We start from the raw sequence: 21,764 nt of genomic DNA, 5'->3' as shown, positions 1-21,764 counted from the left end.
TTCGCATGCTTTTTATACTCTGTGTGCTTGTGTGTGTGTGTGTGTGTGTGTGTGTGTGTGTGTGTGTGTGTGTGTGTGTGTGTGTGTAGTGTGTGTGTGTGTGTGTGTGTGCGTGTGTGTGTGTGTGTGTGTGTGTGTGTGCGTGTGTGTGTGTGTGTGTGTGTGTGTGTGGTGGTGTGTGTGTGTGGTGTGTGTGTGTGCGTGTGTGTGTGGGTGTGTGTGTGCATGTGTGGGCGTGTGTGTGTAGTGTGTGTGCATGTGGTGTGTGTGTGGTGTGTGCATGTGTGTGTGTGTGTGGTGTGTGCGTGTGTGTGTAGTGTGTGCATGTGTGTGTGTATATACATGTGTGTGTGGTGTGTACATGCATGTGTGTGTGTGTGTAGTGGTGTGTGTGTGTGTGCATGTGTGTGTAGTGTGTGTCTGTGTAATGTGTGTGTGTGTGTGTGTGTGTACATGTGTGTGTGTGTGGTGGTGTGTGTGTGTGTGTGGTGGTGTGTGTGTGCTGTGTATGTGAGTGTGTGTGTGTGTGTGTGTGTGTGTAGTGGCGTGCCATAGCAAGTATGTGGAGGTCAGAGGGCATTTTCAGGAGTTGGTTCTCTCCTTCTACCATGTGGACTATGGAGACCAAAGGGTCAACATGCTTTGTGGCAAAAACCTTTTTCTGCTGAGCCATCTTGCCACCACCTTTAAAATTGGGATGTGGCTTTGTGCCTTAGACTGGCCTCAGACTCCCCAAACTCCTGCTTCATTCTCCTAAACAGTCAGATTATCGGTGTGGGGTATCACACCTGGCTTCTGTGGGAGTTCATTTGGAGTCTGTAGGAGAGAAGTAGATCTGGCGGGGATGTTCATGCTAGTAATGTCCGTAGGACTTTTAATTACTATTTTAAAACTTTGTATTCTGTTTCGTGCTAATAGACATGGTCATATATCCTGGAGTGGCATCACGCTTGGACTAGTCCTGCCTCAGCCTCTCACGTGCTGGGATGAAAAGTGGGATGAAACTCAGAGCTGTTCAATGAGCCCTTCCATTCCTCTTCTCCTCCCTCTCTCCCTCCCTCTTTTTCTACCCCCACCCCCCGTGCCCCTTTCTTTCCTTTTGAGACAGGGTCTCCTGTAGCCCTGCTGCTGTGTAGCTTAAGATGACCAACTTTTGATTCTCTTCCTTATATTTCCTAATGCTTTGATTACAGGGCGTATCACCATGCTCAGGAAAATGATCTTGAATATATTCTGAAAGAGGGTTTAGGAAAAATAAATTTATCTTTTCCATGTTTCTTTCTTATAAATATTTATTTTAAAATAGTATAAGCCCCTTGTGAAGGTAGACTCAGTTGGTTTCTAAAGCTCTTTCAAAATAGTGTACACCCATTAGTCAATCAGTTATCTGCAGCCGTCTTAGTGTTCTGTTGATGTGAAGAGACACCACGACCATGGCGACTCTATTATAAAGGAGAACATTCAATTGGGGCTGAGGTTCAGGTTCAGTGGTTTAGTGATCATTGTCTTGTTGACAAGCATGGCAGCATGCAGGCAGACATGGTGCTGGACAGGTAGCTGAGAGTTCTACATCTGGACCCATAGGCAACAGAGAGTACTCTGGACCTGCTTGATTTTCTGAAACCTGAAAGGCCATGCTAGTGACACACTTTCTCCAACAAGGCCACACCTCTTCATCCTTTTAAATAATGCCACCCTATGAGCATGTGGGGCCAGTTTTGTTCAGACTCCCACACTTGGTTGACTACAGTCAAGCGTTGTCAGCCCTCAGTTGATTTTATACACATTTCCCCCCAGTCTGGTTTAGACTTTCTTTTCCAATGTAGTTTGACTGTATTTCACATTGATCATAAAGAAAGCTTGGGAAACTACGCCAATGTTTCTGGAATATCTGGAATATAGTTGTCTTGTATTTTTGTGCCCTTCCTTTCTGAGTTGTGTGTTTGAAACTCAAAATCTTGAAAAATTTTAATGACAAATTTAGACAGTAGAGAGTTTAAACTAATACACCGGTGTATTTTTAGATTTCTGTCTAGTGCTCTGTTACAGTCTAAGCAATCTAAATTGACAAACTATTAAGTTATAAGGAATATTTTGAGTTTTTAAAATGTATGAATATGCAGTGTACTTAAATAACTGAAATATTTTAAAGTAAATTTGTCATTTTAAAACTGTGGCACTTGAAGTGATTGAGTTTAACACGAAGCTACTTTATCTCCTAGGTGTTCACTGCACCCATGGCTTCAACCGCACTGGTTTCCTTATATGTGCCTTTTTGGTGGAAAAAATGGATTGGAGGTATATTAAATAGTGTTGTTATAGTGGAAGAAGATGCATGAACAATTTGTGATGCTTATGAATCCTGTAGATGATGTATTTCCTTTTCATATTTTTCTCGTATTTTGGAGTTAACAGAGATTGGATCTCAGATGTTTGGATTTGTAATCAGCTTTGGAAAGGTCTGTTTTCCTTTAAAGTTTCTCTTCTCTGGCTGAGAAGAACTAGGGAAAGCTATAATGCTCTACGAAGGAAGCGATTTAGGATGGCAATCTATTTAAACAAGTCTCGTCTTTATTGAGCATGTTATTTGTGAATTATATTTTCAGATTTTGAAGGATTAGATTCCAATTACTTGAAATTCCTATGAGACTAGGATACTGCTAACGGAATTTTCTTATTCCTGTTCTAGGATCATTGTTTATGTTTCTAAAACCTTTTACACATTAGGTCCTTTTTTGGAATGCAGTCAGGCAAACACTAATCTGAATGTGTTCTGTTCTTTTATACTCACTGGCTGTCTACGTTGTGTACTTTTCAGCTTTGGCCTTTCAGAGTACTGTGCACAGTAGCATCAGACTCCTTTGCCAGGTCCGGCCAGTGGCTAGTGCTCTTCCAAGATGTGTAATCTTGGGGCCTAGGGCTATTGGTGGTTTCTGATGAACATTGTGCTTGTTCATTTGCCGTTCATATTTTCTTGACCCAAGTTTTCTTTTAGAGACCTTGACCTTCAGTATTCTATTAATTTCTTTCATTGGCTAGCCATGTCTGTCATAAGCAGTCATGTCAATGTGCTTTAAATATGATAGTATATCATATATTAGAATGTACCATGTATTATAGTGACCATATATTATAGTGGGCCATGTAGATGATATATGTGTACCATATGTTACAGTGTACCATGGGTATGTGTTTTTAGAATCAGTTTATCATTGACTGAAAGCTTTGCAGGTGAAGACAGACTTATATTTGTCTGTTGTATAATCCAGTTATACTTTTTGTGGTACCTTGAGTATGATTTAATAATTGATAAGTCTACATTAAATGGATACTAGTGGGAAAATAATTGTTTCCATAGCATTGAAGCAGCAGTTGCTACGTTTGCCCAAGCCAGACCACCAGGAATCTATAAGGGTGATTATTTGAAGGAACTTTTTCGTCGCTATGGAGATATAGAAGAAGCACCACCACCACCTGTATTGCCAGATTGGTGTTTTGAAGATGATGATGAAGAAGACGAGGATGAAGATGGAAAAAAGGACTCAGAACCAGGGTCAAGTGCTTCCTTTGGTAAAAGGAGAAAAGAGCGGTTAAAACTGGTAATGTTCACATACTGTAATATTCTTTTATTATTTTAGATTACATTCATTTATTTATTTTGTGGGTGTGCATGTTTAAATACCTTGGTGTGGGAATGGCACAGCATGCTTGTGGAAGTCAGAGGACAACTTGTAGGAGTCAGTTCTCTTTTCTTACTATGTGTGTTTGGATCCTGAGGGTCAAACTCAGGTTGTCAGGCAAACTGTAAGTGCCCTTGTCTGCTGAGCCAGCATGGTGGTTCCCAAACACCATACTGCTCTATATTTCTGTTTAAACTTATTGTAGGATATTGGCTCTGTATTAGGGTTTCAATTGCTGTGAAGAGACACTATGACCAAGGCAACTCTTATAAAGGACAACATTTACTTGGGGCTGGCCTACAGGTTCAGTGGTTCAGGCCATTATCATCATGGCAGGAAACACAGTATCCAACGTCCAGACAGGCATGGTACTGGAGAAGCAGATTTATACATCTTCACCCAAAGGAAGCCTGGAGCAGACTGTCTTCCAGATGGCTAGGAGGAAGGTCCCAAAGCCCACCTCCACAGTGACGCACTTCCTTCAACAAAGCCACACCTAGTCCAACAAGGACACACCTCCTAATAGTGCCACTCCCTAGGCCAAGCATATTCAAACCACCACAGGCTATATTTCTGTCATGTCTGTCTGTCTGTCTGTCTGTCTGTCTCTCTCTCTCTCTCTCTATATATATATATGTGTGTGTGTGTGTATGTGTTGAAGAACATAATAATGTCTTCTGATTTTATGAAATCAATTTTGATTCTACCTTACACCCACTAAGTAACAGCATAAGGCAGGTGTGGTGGGATCTCACTGTGAGACCCAGGCTGGTCTCAAATCTCCAGTCATCCTGTTAGAGCCTCTGATGCTGAGATAGGGATAGCCTGTCCCACTGTGTCTCACTGTTAAACTTTAGCTAGAAATGGACCTTAAAATTTTGTCTTACAAAATTATTTATTCTTTGGGTGGAGGGGCTTTGCATATCATGGTGGGAGTGAAAGGACAACTTGTGTGACTCGTTCCTTCCAACCTCAAGTTGTCAGGCTTGGCAACACTTAACCACCTTGCAGCCCAGCAGTCTTAAAAGGGCTGGAGTTATGAAATTTCATTCTGGTTCTGTTTCTTATGTAAATCAAAGAACTCTTAGATGCTATATTGAGATTAGTTTATAAACTACTAAATACATTTAGTGTTAATAATAAACTTGGGTATGTTACTTATTAACCAGTGAGAATGTTTTTACAGAATAGTCACAGTCAGTGTAGCTATTCTCCACCAGAGGTGGTATTTCCTTTGCACTATACACAATTCAGACGACTTCCACTTCTCTAGGTGCCTTTTCTTAATCTTCCAGCAATAAAAGTCATGAAATATTAGGAGTTGGGTTGTGGCTACAACTAATTTGGTTTAATACTTGCCAAATATGCATGGAAATTGGGATCATTCTCTAGCACTGTATAGGTGGTGCATAGTGAAGTGTGCTGATTCTAGGATTTAGGAGTTCAAAGCCATCCTCTGCTACGTAGTTGCAGGAAAGAGTGAGATACTTAAGATCCTGTGTTTAATAAAAAGTGGTAGTGTTGAGTTGTCCTCATCTTTCCTGAAGTGGGAGAGATCTGTTGAGAGGACTTCTTGTACATAGACCTTCTTGGAGTAGACCAAAGGGAAAGTGACAGAATTGTGGAGGAAATGAAGTTTTAATGAAGTTAGTAGTTAAGATGTATCGTGGTTGACCAGTAGGCACTACAACTCATATATTGGTTGACAGTAGTTCATAAGCAAGGAGGGGAAAATGCCTTGACCATTTTATATAAATAATGTAGCTGATATTTTAGTTATTTCCTCTAAATTCTTAGAAACTTAATTGTACTTATACTTTTTCATCTTGAAGACTATAAGACCAATTTACACTGGCTTGAAAAGAGAAATATTTTCAAAATTAACTCATTGTCAAGCTAGTGAGAAAACTCATTCAGTTAGTACTTATACAGGATGTGAGGATTGAATTCTTCTCCCAGCACCATGTGAAAAGCCAAGCAGACAAACACTGGAATATAAAATTTAAAAAGTGGTGTTAGAGAGATGGCTCAACAGTTAAGGGCATTTACTACTATGACAGAGGACCCAGGCTCAGTTCCAGCACCCACAGTTCACAACTGTTATGTAACTTCACTTCCAGGGACTCGGATGCATGTGCACATATATGTATACATACACATACATACATACATACACACACACACGCATATGTTCATAAAGCCATTTATAGTAGTGCGTGTCTATGGTTTCATCGATTTAGGAGAAAGATTTCTGGGGTTTGCTGGCCAGCCATTCTTTCTGAATTGACAAACTCTTTGGTGACAGACTGACTCAAAAGATGATAGAGAGATTGGCTCAGCTGGTAAAAGTGTTAGCTCCTGGCACCCACACAAGACCTAAGTGTACCAGTGCACATTTATAATCCTAGAGCTGAGGGGGCAGCGACAGGTGGATTTCTGGAGCTCATTTGCTGGCCAGCCTAATCTATGATGAGTTCAGATTCAGTGAGGTCCTAGAATATAAGTAGACAGCAGGTGATGAAGCGAGTCATAATTCATTTGTCCTCACATGTGGACAAACATACATACATATTTTATATATAGATATACGTATGTATAACTCATGGCTTATGTGTACATATGCTATCCCCCCCCCGATGATTGAAGAAAGCTGGTTTCCACATGCATGCACACATATAAATACATGTTCCCACTCCAAAAATATGTGTCTGTAGGTGCTTACCCCCCCTTTTTTTTTTTTTTTTTTTTTTTTTTTTTTGAGCTGGGGACCAACCAGGGCCTTGCACTTGCTAGGCAAGCGCTCTACCACTGAGCTAAATCCCCAACCCAGTGCTTACCCCTTTTAAAGAAAAACATTTACTTATCTAGTTGTGTGTGTACATGGGGCCTATATATGTATATAGTCACATATATAGCCACCTTCAGACACATTTGTATGCATACAGACACACACACACATACTCTTTCCTTACAAATATATACATAAATATATGTATAGGTATGTAGTTGCTTACTGCTTCTTAAAAAACATTTATTTGTATGTGTGCATATGTGTGGACACACATGTGCACATCCATGACGCATTTGTAGGAGGTCAGAGGACAACTTGGAGTCCTATCTATCCTTGCACGGCATTCTGGGGCTCAAACTCGTGTCTTTAGACTTTGTTGAAAGGGCCTTTACACCCTGAGCCATCTCACATGCCCTGTTTACCCAGACTGGTCCGGATTTGGAAATCATCTTGTGTCTTCTTAGTGCTTTGATTACAGTCATGTTCCATGATGTCTGGCTTTTCAAATACACTTTTAAAAAGCAATATTAATTTGAGCATATATGATTAATAAAATTATGAAAAATTTTGATTTTTTAAAAAAAATAAGTTTCTGATTTACACAATGAGATAATGTGATACAATTGAAAGGTTTATTTCTATATCTTTGCCAGTGGGAAGAATCTTAAAAGTTACACCAAGGGACTGGTAGAGTGCTTGATTGATTAGCATATGTAACAACCTTGGGTGTGTTTCTTTTCAAAGCAGATTTGGAGTTTAATTAAAAATAAGAGACACATGACTTTTGATAAAGAAACCAGAAATATACAATGGGAAAAAAGAAAGTATCTTCAATAAATGGTGCTAGTCTATCTGGATGTAGGCATGTAGAAGAATGCAGATAGATCCATATCTATCACCCTGCACAAAACAACATAAGTGGATCAAAGACCTCAACATAAAACCAGATATACTAAATCTAATAGGAGAGAGAGTGGGGAATGCATTCTTTTGAATGTATTGCCACAGGAGACAACTTCCTGAACAGAACACAATGGCTCTGGCTCTTAACATCAACAGTTGATAAATGGGACCTCATGAAACTGAAAACTCTCTGTAAGTCAGCAGGACAAAATGGCAGGCCAGAGAATGGGAAATGATTTTTATTTACTCCAAAAATGACAGAGGGCTAACATCTAAAGTATATAAAGAACTCAAGAAACTAGATATCAGCAAACCAAATACTCCAATTAAAAATGGGACACAGATCTAAACAGAATTCAACAGAGTAATCTCATATGGCTAAGAAACACTTAAGAAATGTCCAACATCTTTAGTCATCAGGGAAATGTAAATCAAAACTACTTTGAGATTCCATCTTAACACTTGTCAGAATGGCCGAGATCAAAAACACAAGCGCTGCTTGTGCTGGTGAGGGTGTGGAACAAGGGGAACGCTCCTCCGTTGCTATCGGAGTGATAACTCATTCTGCCACTTTGGAAATCAATATGGTAGTTTCTCAGAAAACTGGGAATGAATCTACCTTGAGACCCAGTCATACCACTCTTGGGCATATACCTAAAGGACCCTCCATCCTATATCCTTGCTCAACTATATCCATAGCAGCTTTATTCATAATTACCAGAAACTGGAAACAACCTAGATGACCCTCAACCAAGAAATAGGTAAAGAAAATGTATTCCATTTACATAATGGAGTATTATTCAGCTGTTAAAAGCAATGACATAAAATTTGCAGGTAAATAGGTAGAACTAGAAAAAGTCATCCTGAGTGAGGTGACCCAGACCCAGAAAGACATGGTGTGTACTCACTATACGTGGACATTAGCTGTAAACTACAGGACAATCATGCTACAGTCCACAGATCCAGAGAGGCTAAGTAACAAGGAGGGCCTAAGGAGGGGTGCATGGACCTCCTTGGGAAAGGGAAATGGAATAGATTTTGGGGGTGCACTGGGGGTTGGTGGGGATGAGAATGGGAGGGGATGGGGGGATGGAAGGAGAAGAACAGAATCTGGGGGTGGGTATTTAGGGGCGAGGTAGAAACAGTGCAATGGAAACTCCCTGGTATCTACAAGGGACTCTAGTGAAGATTCTGAGTAATGGGGCTATGAAGTCTGAATTGACCATCTTCAGTAACCAGTCCAGGCTTTAGTGGAGGGACTGGGTCACCAACCTTGCCACAAAACCTTTGGCCTACAATTTACCTTGCCTGTAAGATGTACAGAACTTGTGGGAGTGGCCAAACAGTGACTGATCCAACTAGAGATCCATGCCACAAGAGGGAGCCCATGTCTGGTCTATCTTAAAGAATTATAATATTTTTCTTCATACACACACACACACACACACACACACACACATTGTCTGTCTATCATCTATCTATCCACCTATCATCTATCTATCCTTCTATCTACTGTCTGTCTGTCTGTCTATCTATCTATCTATCTATCTATCTATCTATCTATCTATCTATCTATCTGTCTATCTATCCTATCTCAATCATTCGTAATATTTTTCTTCCTCTTTCCAAGTGCCTTGCTTGCTACATCTTGGCCAGAAGGTTGAATTTTGCAACTTGTAGACCAGATTTTCTTATTCTTTAATGACATTATCAGCCAGGGTTGTAGATACTAGTTTAGTTTTATTGATACTAATGGCAGTAGTCCGCTGATATGCTGGAAACTAATTTAATATACATTTAGACTAATGTTTTAGTTGTAAAAAGTATAAAAACCCAAGCCTAGAAGATTATAATTTATAGGCTTTCCTAGAGTATACCCTTTGGTTTCTTTAGCTTTGAGACTGGGTCTTTTTATATAGCCTAAGGTAGCCTGAGAATTGTTACCGTTTGCCTGAGCCCCTCTGTAACTGGTGGGTGAGAGAGGTCACTAGTATGGCAGGTGGGACAGGCCATTTCTGTTTAGTCTGAATTTTCTTAGGTTTGTGAAAAGAAATTGATTTATTTCTTCTTTGTAAACATGTTTGTCCTCTAATTATGTGTGTGTGTGTATATTTGTACACATATATATCTATCGTAATTTTCTTTTCTTTCTTTAAAGGGAGCTATTTTCTTGGAAGGAATAACTGTTAAAGGAGTAACTCAAGTAACAACTCAACCGAAGTTAGGAGAGGTACAGCAGAAGTGCCATCAGTTCTGTGGCTGGGAAGGGTAAGAAATATGTTCAAGTTTTGAATAAAATTTATTCTTTATGTAACACTTAAAGCTAATACAGACATTAATTGGGCATTTTTGCTTCTAAAGTTAGTGTGAACATTGAGTGCTTAAGAGGATTTTAGGTTTTTCCAAGGAAATCTGTAGAAGTTATGCTGAATCAGGGTCATACGACTCAAATCCTCCTTGAGAATGCAACATTGCTCTTGTTACCGGAGCTTTTCTTTGATCCTGTATCTGCTGCTGACTCATGTCTGGCTGACCTTACCAGTGGAGAAGAACAGAGCAAGACTCTTAGTGTCAACTGCTACTTCCACTCTTCAGAGAAAAGCTTTAATTTTAGCTTAATTACCTTAATGGCACTAGACTCTAGTACATCCCCGGCCCCTTCCCACTCTCCTACTGCTGGGATTATAGCACATGCTTCCAGGCTTGGCTTTTACATGGGTGCTGGGGACCCCCAACACTTCACTGTTACATAAGACGAATTTTAGCCACTCAGCCCCTTCTCTAGTCCTATATAATAAACATTCTTAAATTAGCCCAATATTTATATTATAGCAGTGGCAATTTAGTTTATTGTAAACTGGTATTTTAAAATGTCAAGAAAACTGATAAACTTTTTTCCCCCTGAGACTATGTAGCTTTGACTGTCTTGAAACTCGCTCTGTAGGCTAGGCTGGCCTTGAATTCATAAATCCACTTCCCTCTGTCTTCCTGAGTGTTGGGATTAAAGGTATGCACCACCACTCCGGCTGAGAATGATAATCTTTCGTTAGAACTTTAGTGATAGCTGATGCTCTTCCATTTGAAATTACTCTCATGATAGGAAGAACATTGTGATCAACATGTGAGACATTAGAGATTGGTTTAACACAAGGATGTATTATACGGGCTGTAGCCATGACAGAGTAATGTTCTTTCTTTAAGGTCTGGGTTCCCTGGAGCACAGCCTGTCTCCATGGACAAGCAAAATATTAGACTTTTAGAGCAGAAGCCATATAAAGTAAGCTGGAAAGCAGACGGTACTCGGTAAGTTCCACTACTAAAAAACAATTATAGAACTAACAAATGCTTGAAGAATATTACATTATTAGGGAAAGTGTGTTCCTCAGGTTCCTAAGGTTGGGCTTATAGGTTTCTGACTTGAACAGCAAAATAAACGTGTTTCAGAAATTATATAGCTTTCATTTTATTGGTCTTCTGTATAAACAGTTTTAGTTCATTCTGCTGGATATTTGGCTTCACATTCTGTTAGTTTTATATAAATCTAAATGAATTTTAACAGTTTTTTGAGAATTATTTTGTAGCCTAGGCTAACCTCAAACCCCCTGTGAGCCTGCAGTAGTCTTATTGCAGGGATTCAGGTGTGAGCCACCGTACCTGTTTATACTGAGTGGAGAAAGGATATTGAGTCCTCTTACCTGTCTCCTAAGTTTTGGGCTTATAGGCGTACACCACCATGCCCACTTACTATCTTTATTTCATAATTTGCCAGTTGCCAGTTATATCTTCCCTTACTCCAGTGTTCTTACATAAACACATCTATTTTAGTAAAACTTAATTTAGGGGTCGGGGATATAGTCAGTTGGTACAGTGCCAACATTTGGGAGATGGTGACTAGAGCATCAGAACTTCAAGGTAGGTCATCCTCAGCTGTACAACAAGGTCAAGGCTATATTGTGTGGTGTAGGAGATCCTGCTACAGCATAAACCAACGAACTAACCTAACTTATTCAAAGCAGCAGGCTACCTTTTCCTTTGGGGTCATGGAGGGAGGGCATTAATCCCAGAGTGAGTGAGTGAGTCTGTGTGTGTGTGTGTGTGTGTGTGTGTGTGTGTGTGTGTGTGTGTGTGTGTGTGTGTGGTGGTGGTGGTGGTGGTGGTGGTGGTGGTGGTGGTGGTGGTGGTGGTGGTGGTGTGGTGTGGGGGGCAGAGGCTGGTGGATCTCTATGAATTTGAGATCAGTCTGATCTACAGAGTAAGTTCTAGTATAACCAAGACTACACAGAGAAACACAAAACAAAACAAAACATAAAACAAGAAAAAACCACCCAAATCAACACCAACCAACAAACTGAAAACCCAACTAAAAACCACCACCACTACCATCAAAAAAAACCACCAAAAACCTGATATCTTCCAGGGTGTTTATTCTTGAGAATATTACCAGTTCTTTGTTTGTTATAGTAGCCATATTGACTTCTTTATACCTGTTTTTGTGTAGATTATGATAAAAGTAGTATTGCTTGGATAATGAGTGTGGTAAATGTGTCTTGCTAGAGGTGGGTTGTTCCATTTCTGGGATTTCATTTCATCACTTCACTGGCCGTTTGAGGAAATAGCCAATTTGACAATTGGAAAATGTGCTTTTCCTAAGAAACAAAGCCAAATTTCACTGATATAAATATTCATAAAACTAAAATAATGATAAGATTTATTATCACTTTAGTTCATGCTTTAGAACGGCAGCATGGCTGTCCAGTGCTCGTTATGTATCTTCGTGTGGCAGCAGTTAAGACAGGCAGCAGTTACTGACTGCTTACTTGCTGTTAGGCATTTTCCTAAGTGCTGTGCACAGCTTCTCCTTTGATTCTCAGGACTGTTTGACATGGCTACTGTAGCCTCCCAGTCCGTAACTTAGGAGAGCGGAACACAGAAAGGGAGGCAGCTTTCCTGAGGCCACAGGACAGTAAGCAGCAACAGTGGGTCTGGAATACAGACAAAATAGTACTCAGCCCTACAAACTTTTTAATTTTGATGGTGCTAGGAATTGAATCTTAGGTCTCGTGCATGTGAACTTCAGCTACAGCATTTTCCATATTGCCAAATGATGTCTTCATTATTTAAAAAAAATCATTGGCTATTTTAATTTTCATTTATTTCTTTTCGATAGTCTTCTTTATAAGACCTCAGGAACATCTTCCTATGAAGACATTTGTCTACTCTCTTAGGATAAATGGTGTTAAGAATTGGGTATTTGGGATTAGAGAGATGGCTCAGGGATTAGGAGTACTGACTGCTCTTCCAGAGGTCCTGAGTTCAAATCCCAGCAACCACATGGTGGCTCACAACCATCTGTAATGAGACCCGATGCCCTCTTCTGGTGTGTCTGAAGAGAGCTAGAGTGTACTCATATATAATAAATAAATAATAAAAAAGATCTGTGTACTTGTCCCTTCAGACAACACTCCTCGTTTCTTCTGCCTGCCTCCGTTTCCCTATTTTCAGGTCTTCCTTGGAAATGGGAAATGATAACAATTGTTCTATTATAAAGATGCTGTAGAAAACCATGTGGATTTCCTTCCACCTTGTTTTGTAATGTTAGAACTGCACAGTACCCGTCACTTAGCGGGTGAGCAATATCTTGTAGAAATTATACTTATTGCTGTTACGGGTAAACTCGATCTGAAATACTGGGAACCAGAGTGGTGTGAAACATTTACACATAGAGAATTAGATTTGCTGGGGATGGGATTCATGGAATTTATCTTAAAGGTAATTAAATCCAATAGTTATATACAGACTTGAAACAGATCTGTACTCCATAAGTTTCAGATTTAAGCATTTTGGATTACAGCTGTTCTAATCATCAGAGCAGAAGTTTAATCCTGTGTCTAAGAAATGTGGTAAATTTTTTTTTTTTAAAGCAGAAGTATAGGAAACCATATGTGGTGGCTCATGTTAGTAATCCTTAGTATTACCTCCTTTTCATTAAACATTTTTCTAGTAAATAGATATGTACAATTGTTTCTTTTTTGATTTTTGTATTTAGTTAAGCTAAACAATACTGGGAAGCTTATAATGGATCATTGTTACAGTCTGTTTATAGCCCTTCTTCCTTCCCATCAGTTCTACTCCATAAAGCAACTGCTTTCAGCCACCTTTATGTTTTACTACTTGAATGCTGTCCCGAGTCTCTAAATTCTATTTTACGTTCCTACTTCAACTGTGAGTGAGTTGCTGTTAGCACAGTTCACCAGCATCTGTATCCCTTCCTTTTAGTATTCCGTCGTAGTTTCACTGGGATTCTTCACTGGCTATAGTTTTATTTTATTCTTTCCTGTTCTCATTTTATTAACCCTAAACAGTGCTTGTTGAACGAAGCTAGTGCTAAGCCCAGGGCATCCCAGGCAAGCAGTCTATTTCTGAGCTACATCTCCACTCCTGACTGGACATCTAAATATTAATCATCTGTCCATCCGTCCATCCATCCGTCCATCCATCCATCCATCCATCCATCCATCCATCCATCCATCCATCCATCCATCCACCCACCCATCCATCCATCCATCTGTCTTGTGTGTGTTTTCCTATGGGCAGGTGTGTGCTTCAGAACATGTGTAGAGGTCAGGGGCTGTTATATGGGCTGGTTCTCTTTCGTCATGTGGCTTCCTGGGATTAACTCAGGTCTTTGGGCTTGGTGTCTTTACCTGCTGAGCCAGTGCCAGCTCGCTGGCTTCAAGTCCTAACTTGAATATTTTCAGCTGTACTATTTATAGACACTTTGGGAAACATTTTAAAAATTATTTTATGAATATATGTGTATGCTTCAGTGTACGTGTGTGCACCACCTGTGTATAGGAGCCGTCAGAGGTCAGAATAGTTACCATATCTGGAGTTACAGAAAGCAATTCTTGATGTGTAGGTGCTGGGAATCAAACCTGGGTCCTCCGCAAGAGCAGTGAGTATTCTCAACTGCTGAGCCTTCTCTCTAGCTCTGGTAAAGAGTGTGTGTGTGTGTGTGTGTGTGTGTGTGTGTGTGTGTGTGTGTGTGTGTGTGTGTGTGTGTGTCTGTCTGTCTGTCTGTCTGTCTGTGTGTGTATGTGCAGGTGCCCATGGAGACCAGAAGAGTGTATTGGAACCCCAGGAGCTGGAGTTATAAGTGATTATAGTGATCTAATTCAAGTTCTTTGGAAGAGGAACAAGTGCTTGTTCCATCTCTATAGCCCCTAAAACACTAAAAAAATTGTGTGATTTAATTAATAAAATAACAACAACAACAACAACAACAACAACAACAATAATAATAGAGAGACAAGGTCTAACCACTGCCTACACAACCTGGAGCTTGCTACAAAGCAGAGGCTGACCTTGAACCAGTGATTCTCTTGCCATCACCTCCCAAGTACTGGGATTATAGGTATATATCACCATGCCCTGCATTGTGGTTGAAATTAAATGGTGAAAATAATTTTTTTTCCCTACTGGAAGTATTTTTAGATTATTTAATTAAAAATTTTCATGTGCATTGGTGTTTTGCCTGCATGTATGTCTAGGTGAGGGTGTCACATCTCAAGAGTTACAGACAGTTGTGAGCTGCCATGTGGGTGCTGGGATTTGAACCTGGGTCCTCTGGGAGAGTAGCCAGTGCTCTTAACCTGAGCCATCTCCAGACCTTCCTTCTTTTTCCTTTTTTAAATGTCGAGAAAGCACTCTGACATTTCAGAGACTAAGGCATCGTAAGCGAAGTCGCAGGTAGCAGAGGCTCAGGGAGACCAGAGTGCTTTGCTCTTCTTTCAGCCTGGCTAGCTCCTGCCTTGTCTGTGTGCTGGGTGGGGCTGTGCTAGAAGTGTACAGAAAGAGAGCAAGCCTGGTTTTTTTTAAGCTGTCTTAAAGTTCTTAGTAGTGGTTTGTCAGGTGGTGAGGATCCTCCTTTCATCTCATGCTTGTGTTCTCTTAACTGTTGGGAGTGAAGGAATTTAACAACACGGAGGCGGCATGGAGCCTTTCTGTCTTACACACGAAGGCTGATGTCCATAAGGTCAAGATCTTGGGTTTGCTTGGGGAGATTAGTAATTCTGAGAAATAGCCCTGCGGTATAGTTTGTAAAGCTCTGTAACTCTGTATTTTAAAACTGAGTTCCATTTTAATTTTCTGTTTTTTTTTTTTTAAATTCTATCTTCTTAAGGAACCAAATTTAAATTTTGTTTGATAGTAATTTTGGTTCCCAAAATGAATTGTTACCTGTGAAATAGTAAAGAAATGGGAAGCTGAGTGCATTACTTGTGCAATCCAATTCACAGATTTTTATAGGCAGCCCATCTTAGTACAGTGTGTCAGTGTGTCTCTGGCTCTCAGCCTAGCTTTAACACAGCTGCTGCAGATAATTTTGCTGGCAGGTAAGCTTTCTTGGACCTGTCTTAATAATATTTTGGAATTTAGGAAGTACTCTTATGTGATAGAGAATTAGATTTTGTTATTTCGTGAATTTTGGAGAATAGCATTTAAGCTTTGTGTTAGCTTTGCCTGAAAACTCTTGGATACAGAATATAAATAGAACAAGGTTTTTTCCTACAATTTGAAGGCACCTAAGGCCCCCACTGGGTCTTACTTCTTGTAGTTTTATAGCCTCCCAGTACAGTTAGTGAGGGGACCAGGTCTTAAAGTTAGATTTCCAGGGACTTCCATTCCATACCTGGCACCAGTGCTTATCGTAAGTCTTGGGTGTGCTGGGATAGGGAGTATTTCTCACACAGTGCCAGCTGTCCTATACTTTTTATATGTTAATACATTTAATTATTTTTAAATTCTAAAATTACGGCAAAATATAAGTAACGTAACACTCAATGTTACAACTACCCTCTTATTTCTCTTTTGATTCGAGGTTTATTGGTGTGGTCTTATGATTCTCCTGCCTTAGCTTCCTAAGTGCTGGGATCACAGATGTGTGTCACCGTGCCCACCTTATTTTGCATTTGTGAGAGTGCAGTGAAATTAAGTAAGGCAGTCATCAGCAACATCATCTCCATTTAGAATTCTTTCAACTTAGGAAACTCTGTAGCCATGAAATAATAATTCCTCATTCCTTTCTTCCTGTCACTGGCAACCCCATTCTGTGTGTATGATTTTAACTACTCAAGATTCCTTCTATGAATTCACACGGTGTGACTGGCTTATCATATCATCCTTATTGTGTGTGAGCATTCTTTTTTAAAAGCTTAATAATATTCCATGTTATATATGTAACACATTTTGGTTATTTATTATTCAAAGAATACATGATGAGTTTCTTCTGTGTCTAAAAACATGGACATGCTAACTCCTTTAACTTTTATGAACACCTTAGTAAGTGAAGACTTGGTGACTGGGAATGATCAAGGAAACTGTATAAAGATACAGCACTTTTCTCTTTCTCTTCTTTTCTGGTGCATATGTATGTGTGCATGTTCATGTGTATATGGGTATGGTTGAATGGATGGGTGTCTTGGGGTTTTATTGCTATGAGTAGACACCAGAATTCAAATGTAAACTATTTTCAGCTGGTAAAATCACACCCCTGCCAGATCATGAGACAGTCATAGCTGCTATGGACAATCTGAAGTAGCCCTGTATCCCACACCTGAGATGAAAGCAAAAGCGTATTCTCAAAGCATTTCTGTGTTTTTAAAGAAACAAAATCCTATTGCACCTATGGGGGTCATTTTTATTCACACTACCACAGTGAGTATAGGTTTCTGTATGTGAATTCACATCAAGGCTGGAGATGAACCTTGGTTGTTCTTAGAAACACTGTGCGCCTCCTTTGAAACAAAATCATCGTCCTCCTTATTTATTTACCTGTTTGTCTCTGCATCCCGAGTTCTGGGATTAAAGGAGTGTCAGTCCAGGGAGACAAGAAGGAGAGTTTGTTTAGTAGCTGATATTGGCTCAGACTTGGAGAGTTTGACACTAGGTAGTTTATTTTAGGCATACTTAAGAGCATGACCCAATTTGGAAAAAAGTTTCCTGGTGATTATTAACTCAGTCCCACGTGTACAATAAAGTTTAAGGCATGACTACATTGAGACTGCCTTGTAAAGTACAAGTAGCATTTTCTATAGAGATAGTTCTTATAGATTGACTGAGGAAACAGGCTTGAGATAAACAGGTTCAAGGTAAAGATTTGGGAGGAAGATAACCCCATAGATTGGGGTCTGGGGGAGCTCATGTGTGATATGGGATAGTACAGAGGTTATCAGGCTGTTAACCATGTCTGCTCCTAGAAAACAGGCTATACATTTCTCTCTTTGAAGTGACAGCCTGGTATGCTTAATATTTCTGATTTTCTTAGTGCATATCAGTGACAGCACAAAGACCTATCTGCCTCCTACACATGGGTATGTGTAAGTATAGGTGTGAGCAGACCAGATGTGTCAGATATCTAAGACTGGAGTTAAAGGCTATTGTGAGATACATGATCTGGGATCTCAGAAGTGAACCCAGGGCCTACTCAAGATCAAAAAGTCTTCTAAGGGATGAACTATATTTTTAGCTTTCAGATGATTTAAAATTGAATAGTTTGGAATAAATTTTATCTCTTTTGTTCTACTCTTGATTGTCGATATTATCTGGCATTTATTCATGAGGTAGGATGGAGGAGTCTAGAATCTGATACTGGATCCTGTTCTTAGGCAAGCTCTCTGTTAATTGTGTGTGTGTGTGTGTGTGTGTGTGTGTGTGTGTGTGTGTGTGTGTGAGTGTGAGTGTGAGTTTATGCTTTGTAGAAGTCTAATTTTTTTCTTGTTGAAGGAATTTCTTAAAATAGAAGCTTCTGGGCTGGAGAGATGGCTCAGTGGTTAAGAGCACTGACTGCTCTTCCAGAGGTCCTGAGTTCAATTCCCAGCTCCATATGATGGCTCACAACCATCTGTAATGGGGAATCCGATGCCTTCTTCTGGTGTGTCTGAGGACAGCTACAGTTTACTCACATACACAAAATAAATAAATAAATCTTAAAAAAAAAAAAGAAATAGAAGCTTCTATAATTTTAAAAATGATTAATTTCTTTTGATAGGACACTTGTGACATTTGAGAATGTTTGGAGATTTAGCTGTTTATTGTTAGCATCTAGAGTTCTTTACTGTTTAGTTGTAAATGCATTAAAATTGAAAGAAAAGTTACTCGTTTGTCTATGACTTTTCCATAGACAAAGTTTACTAAGATATAGTAGGGCATTTATAGTATAAACAGTATATAAAGTAAAAATAATTTGTTTTCCTGGAAGAATCAAAGTACCTGCAGTTGTAACTGTCGCTGGCTTGCCATTAAGTAAACAATGTTGTCTGTACACTCACGGTGTGCACGCAGGTTATCCTGTAATAGAATGAAGCTGATGGCCTGAAGTCAATTTAAGACCACAATGCCTTAATACATCTGTTTCTTGACTAAAAATGTGTTTCGAGGATTCAAGGAAAGCTCATCCTGGTAAAGTGTTCTGCTTTATGTATAGCCTCAATACACCAGCATTAAAATGCCTGTAGTATTGGAGTGTTTTAATAATGTTCAGTGCAAACTTGGCTGGTTAAATGTTGTCTTTATCAGTGTTAATAGCAGTAATAAAAACAGGCTTGGGCTGGAGAGGTGAGAGACATCTCAGTTGCTCAATAAGACCTGAGTTTGGATCCCAGCTCCCAGGTAAAAAGCTGAGTATGGTTGGAAGCACCTGTAACTGCAGCTCGTGTAGTGAGGGCCAGAGACAGGAGGATTGCTGTCTGGCCGCTAGCCTAGATCCAGGTTCAATGAGAGACCCTGCCTGTCTCAAGGGAGTAAGATAGTGTTAGAGCAACACTCATCCCTCCTCTGGAACCCGGGGAGGGCTCGAGAGGTGGAGCAGGGATTAGACTGCTGTTAGTGTAATAAGTATGTTGTGAAAACAAAGACCTTAATGTGAAGTTTTGAAATTTTTAGGAGTTTAAATGATGGATTTCTCTTCCAGTAGTTATTCCTTTAACATTTTATGAGCCAAGTAAACATAGTTGTAGGTTTGATTTTAAACTAATCTGTTGGATTATGTTTTTATCAACTTGTTTCTTGTGGAAATGTCTGAAATAAGATTTTGAATTATCTTGGTTTCTTTTCGTGTGGTTTCTTTATTTTAAATTGTATTTTATAGAATTTTAGCATAAGTAATGATTTGATTCCCAAATTAGCCAATGAATTTTACTTAATTCCTGAGGTAGCTAAACTACCTAGTTTGTATATCTGCCACAAAGATAATGAAACCTACTGTAATCACACTGTTAATTAAACAGTATAATTGCAGCGTTATGAGTTTATAAAGACTATATTGGATAGTGTAGAAACTCGTAGGGCAATGTGGTTTTATGAGGTGAAGAGATAGCCTCCCCTGTGGAGGCTTTAGGACCTGCGCTGTCCATAGGGAATAAACTTAGTATTTGTAATTTTGTGTAATGAGATACATTGCTAGCTTGGTTCATGGTTGGATCTAAGTAGGGATGAGGAGGAAGGACCTTTAAAAATATATAAATTATGCTTAAAGTTTTAGTTTCCATTAAAAGTTGTGAAGAATCTAAAAGATGCTTGAGTTAAAGAGGGCATAGTATAGTTTTGCAAAAGAAGTGAACAGGGATGGAGTTTACTGAACTGTGGGCTAGTGAGAGATACAGCGGCCAGTGTGGTACATCCCATAGGGAAGGAAGGAAGCTCAAGCTGGCAAGTCAGTTGTGTTTGTTTTAGTTCTAGAACAAAGTGTGAGCAGTGTTGTGAGTAATGTAGGCCTGACTAGCTTTCCTTAGGTCAGGAAAGCTTCTGAATTGTCCTTCGTAAAGAGACTCTAAGTTCTGCATTGTCTTTTGAGATGTTTGCAAGTTCACTAGGATTAGACGTGAGGAGAAGGGCAGCAGTGGTTAGGTAATGGAGTCTTGTGAGGGAAGGTTACCTCAGCCTTATGCATGTGTCTCTGTCAGAGGATGAGATGTAGGTGTCTTGCCTCTTGGTATAAGGTTATTCTATATAAATAGCTAGTATTATGCAACTCTTGGTATCAAGGGTATGCCAGGGACATAGCGCTGCTGTTCTGTCATAGACACAGTTAATCTCCACTCAGCTGAAGAGAGTGGGGGAAAAACACAAACCCACAACCAATATGGGGGGGGGCATGCTTAGTAGCATTCTTGATGGTGGAAATCCATTTTGACTAATGTGTTTAAAGCAGTGTCTTGGACACCTCTTTGTGAGAAGTAATCTTTAGAAGTTGACTTTTGACAACTTTATCACCAGTCTCATTCTCCCCTCAAGTTCTAGCTCCTAGGTGGGGATAAGGGAATGCCACTTCTTCAGCTCTTAGGACTTGCCATTTTGTTTGATGCACATCTGTAGCTGACTTTGGTTTGTGGATGGGAACTCAGGAAAGGGGATTAGGAGGAAGGACTTTGAACAATATATAAAGTGTGCTTAAAGTTTCAGTGAGGGGCTGGAGAGATGGCTCAGAGATTAAGAACACTAGCTGCTCTTTATAGGTCCTGAGTTCAATCCCCAGCAACCGCATAGTGGCTCACAACTGTCTATAATGAGATCTGGTACCCTCTTCTGGCCTGCAGGCATGCATGCAGGCAGAATGCTGTATACATAACAACCAACCAAACAAATAAATCTATCTTTGAAAAAGTTTCAGTTTGTTTTAACCATTGGAAAGAATCTAAAAATATTTGGGTTAAGGAGGACATGGCATAATTTTACAAAAGAGGTGGTCAGAGATGGAGTTTTTATATTAATGGATATTTTTATGTTTTAAAATAGTGTGATACTATACTTTTCTGTGGACGTATAGTATTTAGTCTGTTTGTTCTGTGATAGATTCTTGAGTTTTCATCATTATAGAATAGTGTGACGAGCTTCCTTGTACCTAATCTTGCTTAAACATTTATTGAGTGTCCTGTGTGTTTGAACTGACCTCGTCTGTAAAGACAAATAAAGAGATCTCTGCTTTCAAAGTCTACGATAAACTTTTGAAATGTGAGTTGGTCATCAGGATTGTGAATTGGTGATGGGGTAATCAGATTAGTTTCTGTTTAAAGTAGCGGTAGGAACGTGAATTAAGACTCCGACACGCTATTGCTCACAACTTTCTCATTTTTTTCCCTATATACTTCCTAAATTTTACTAATGCAACTTTTTGGGGATTTTACTTGACTGTATAATCTCGATGAGAAAGATTTTTAAAACTGGATTGTTTCCAGGTCAGCTGGAAAGTTGCATTTATAGTAAAGTATTTTATGATTATGGCATTTCTGTAACCTGTAATTACTGTGTATGCACCTTTATAGAAGGAATACTACTAACTTAGATGTGGAGATACATGTTTGTGCTCCCAGGCACCGGCTAGGAAGGCTTTCTAG

The 21,764-nt window shown here is 39.5% G+C and overlaps 1 protein-coding gene across 2 annotated transcripts in view; it reads left to right on the top strand.

Annotated features, from left to right (window-relative positions):
• Positions 1-21,764, top strand: part of Rngtt (RNA guanylyltransferase and 5'-phosphatase) — a 195,139-nt gene that overhangs the window by 19,413 nt on the left and 153,962 nt on the right. For both annotated transcript variants that reach the window (XM_032904743.1, XM_032904734.1), the window contains exons 5-8: positions 2,223-2,298; positions 3,359-3,599; positions 9,533-9,642; positions 10,576-10,677. In XM_032904743.1, the coding sequence (XP_032760634.1) occupies positions 2,223-2,298; positions 3,359-3,599; positions 9,533-9,642; positions 10,576-10,677 (529 nt within the window). The remainder of the gene's footprint in view (positions 1-2,222; positions 2,299-3,358; positions 3,600-9,532; positions 9,643-10,575; positions 10,678-21,764) is intronic.

The sequence above is a fragment of the Rattus rattus genome, chromosome 1, assembly GCF_011064425.1.
Source record: "Rattus rattus isolate New Zealand chromosome 1, Rrattus_CSIRO_v1, whole genome shotgun sequence".
Lineage (NCBI taxonomy): Eukaryota > Metazoa > Chordata > Mammalia > Rodentia > Muridae > Rattus > Rattus rattus.
This window is presented reverse-complemented; position numbering and strand designations above follow the sequence as displayed.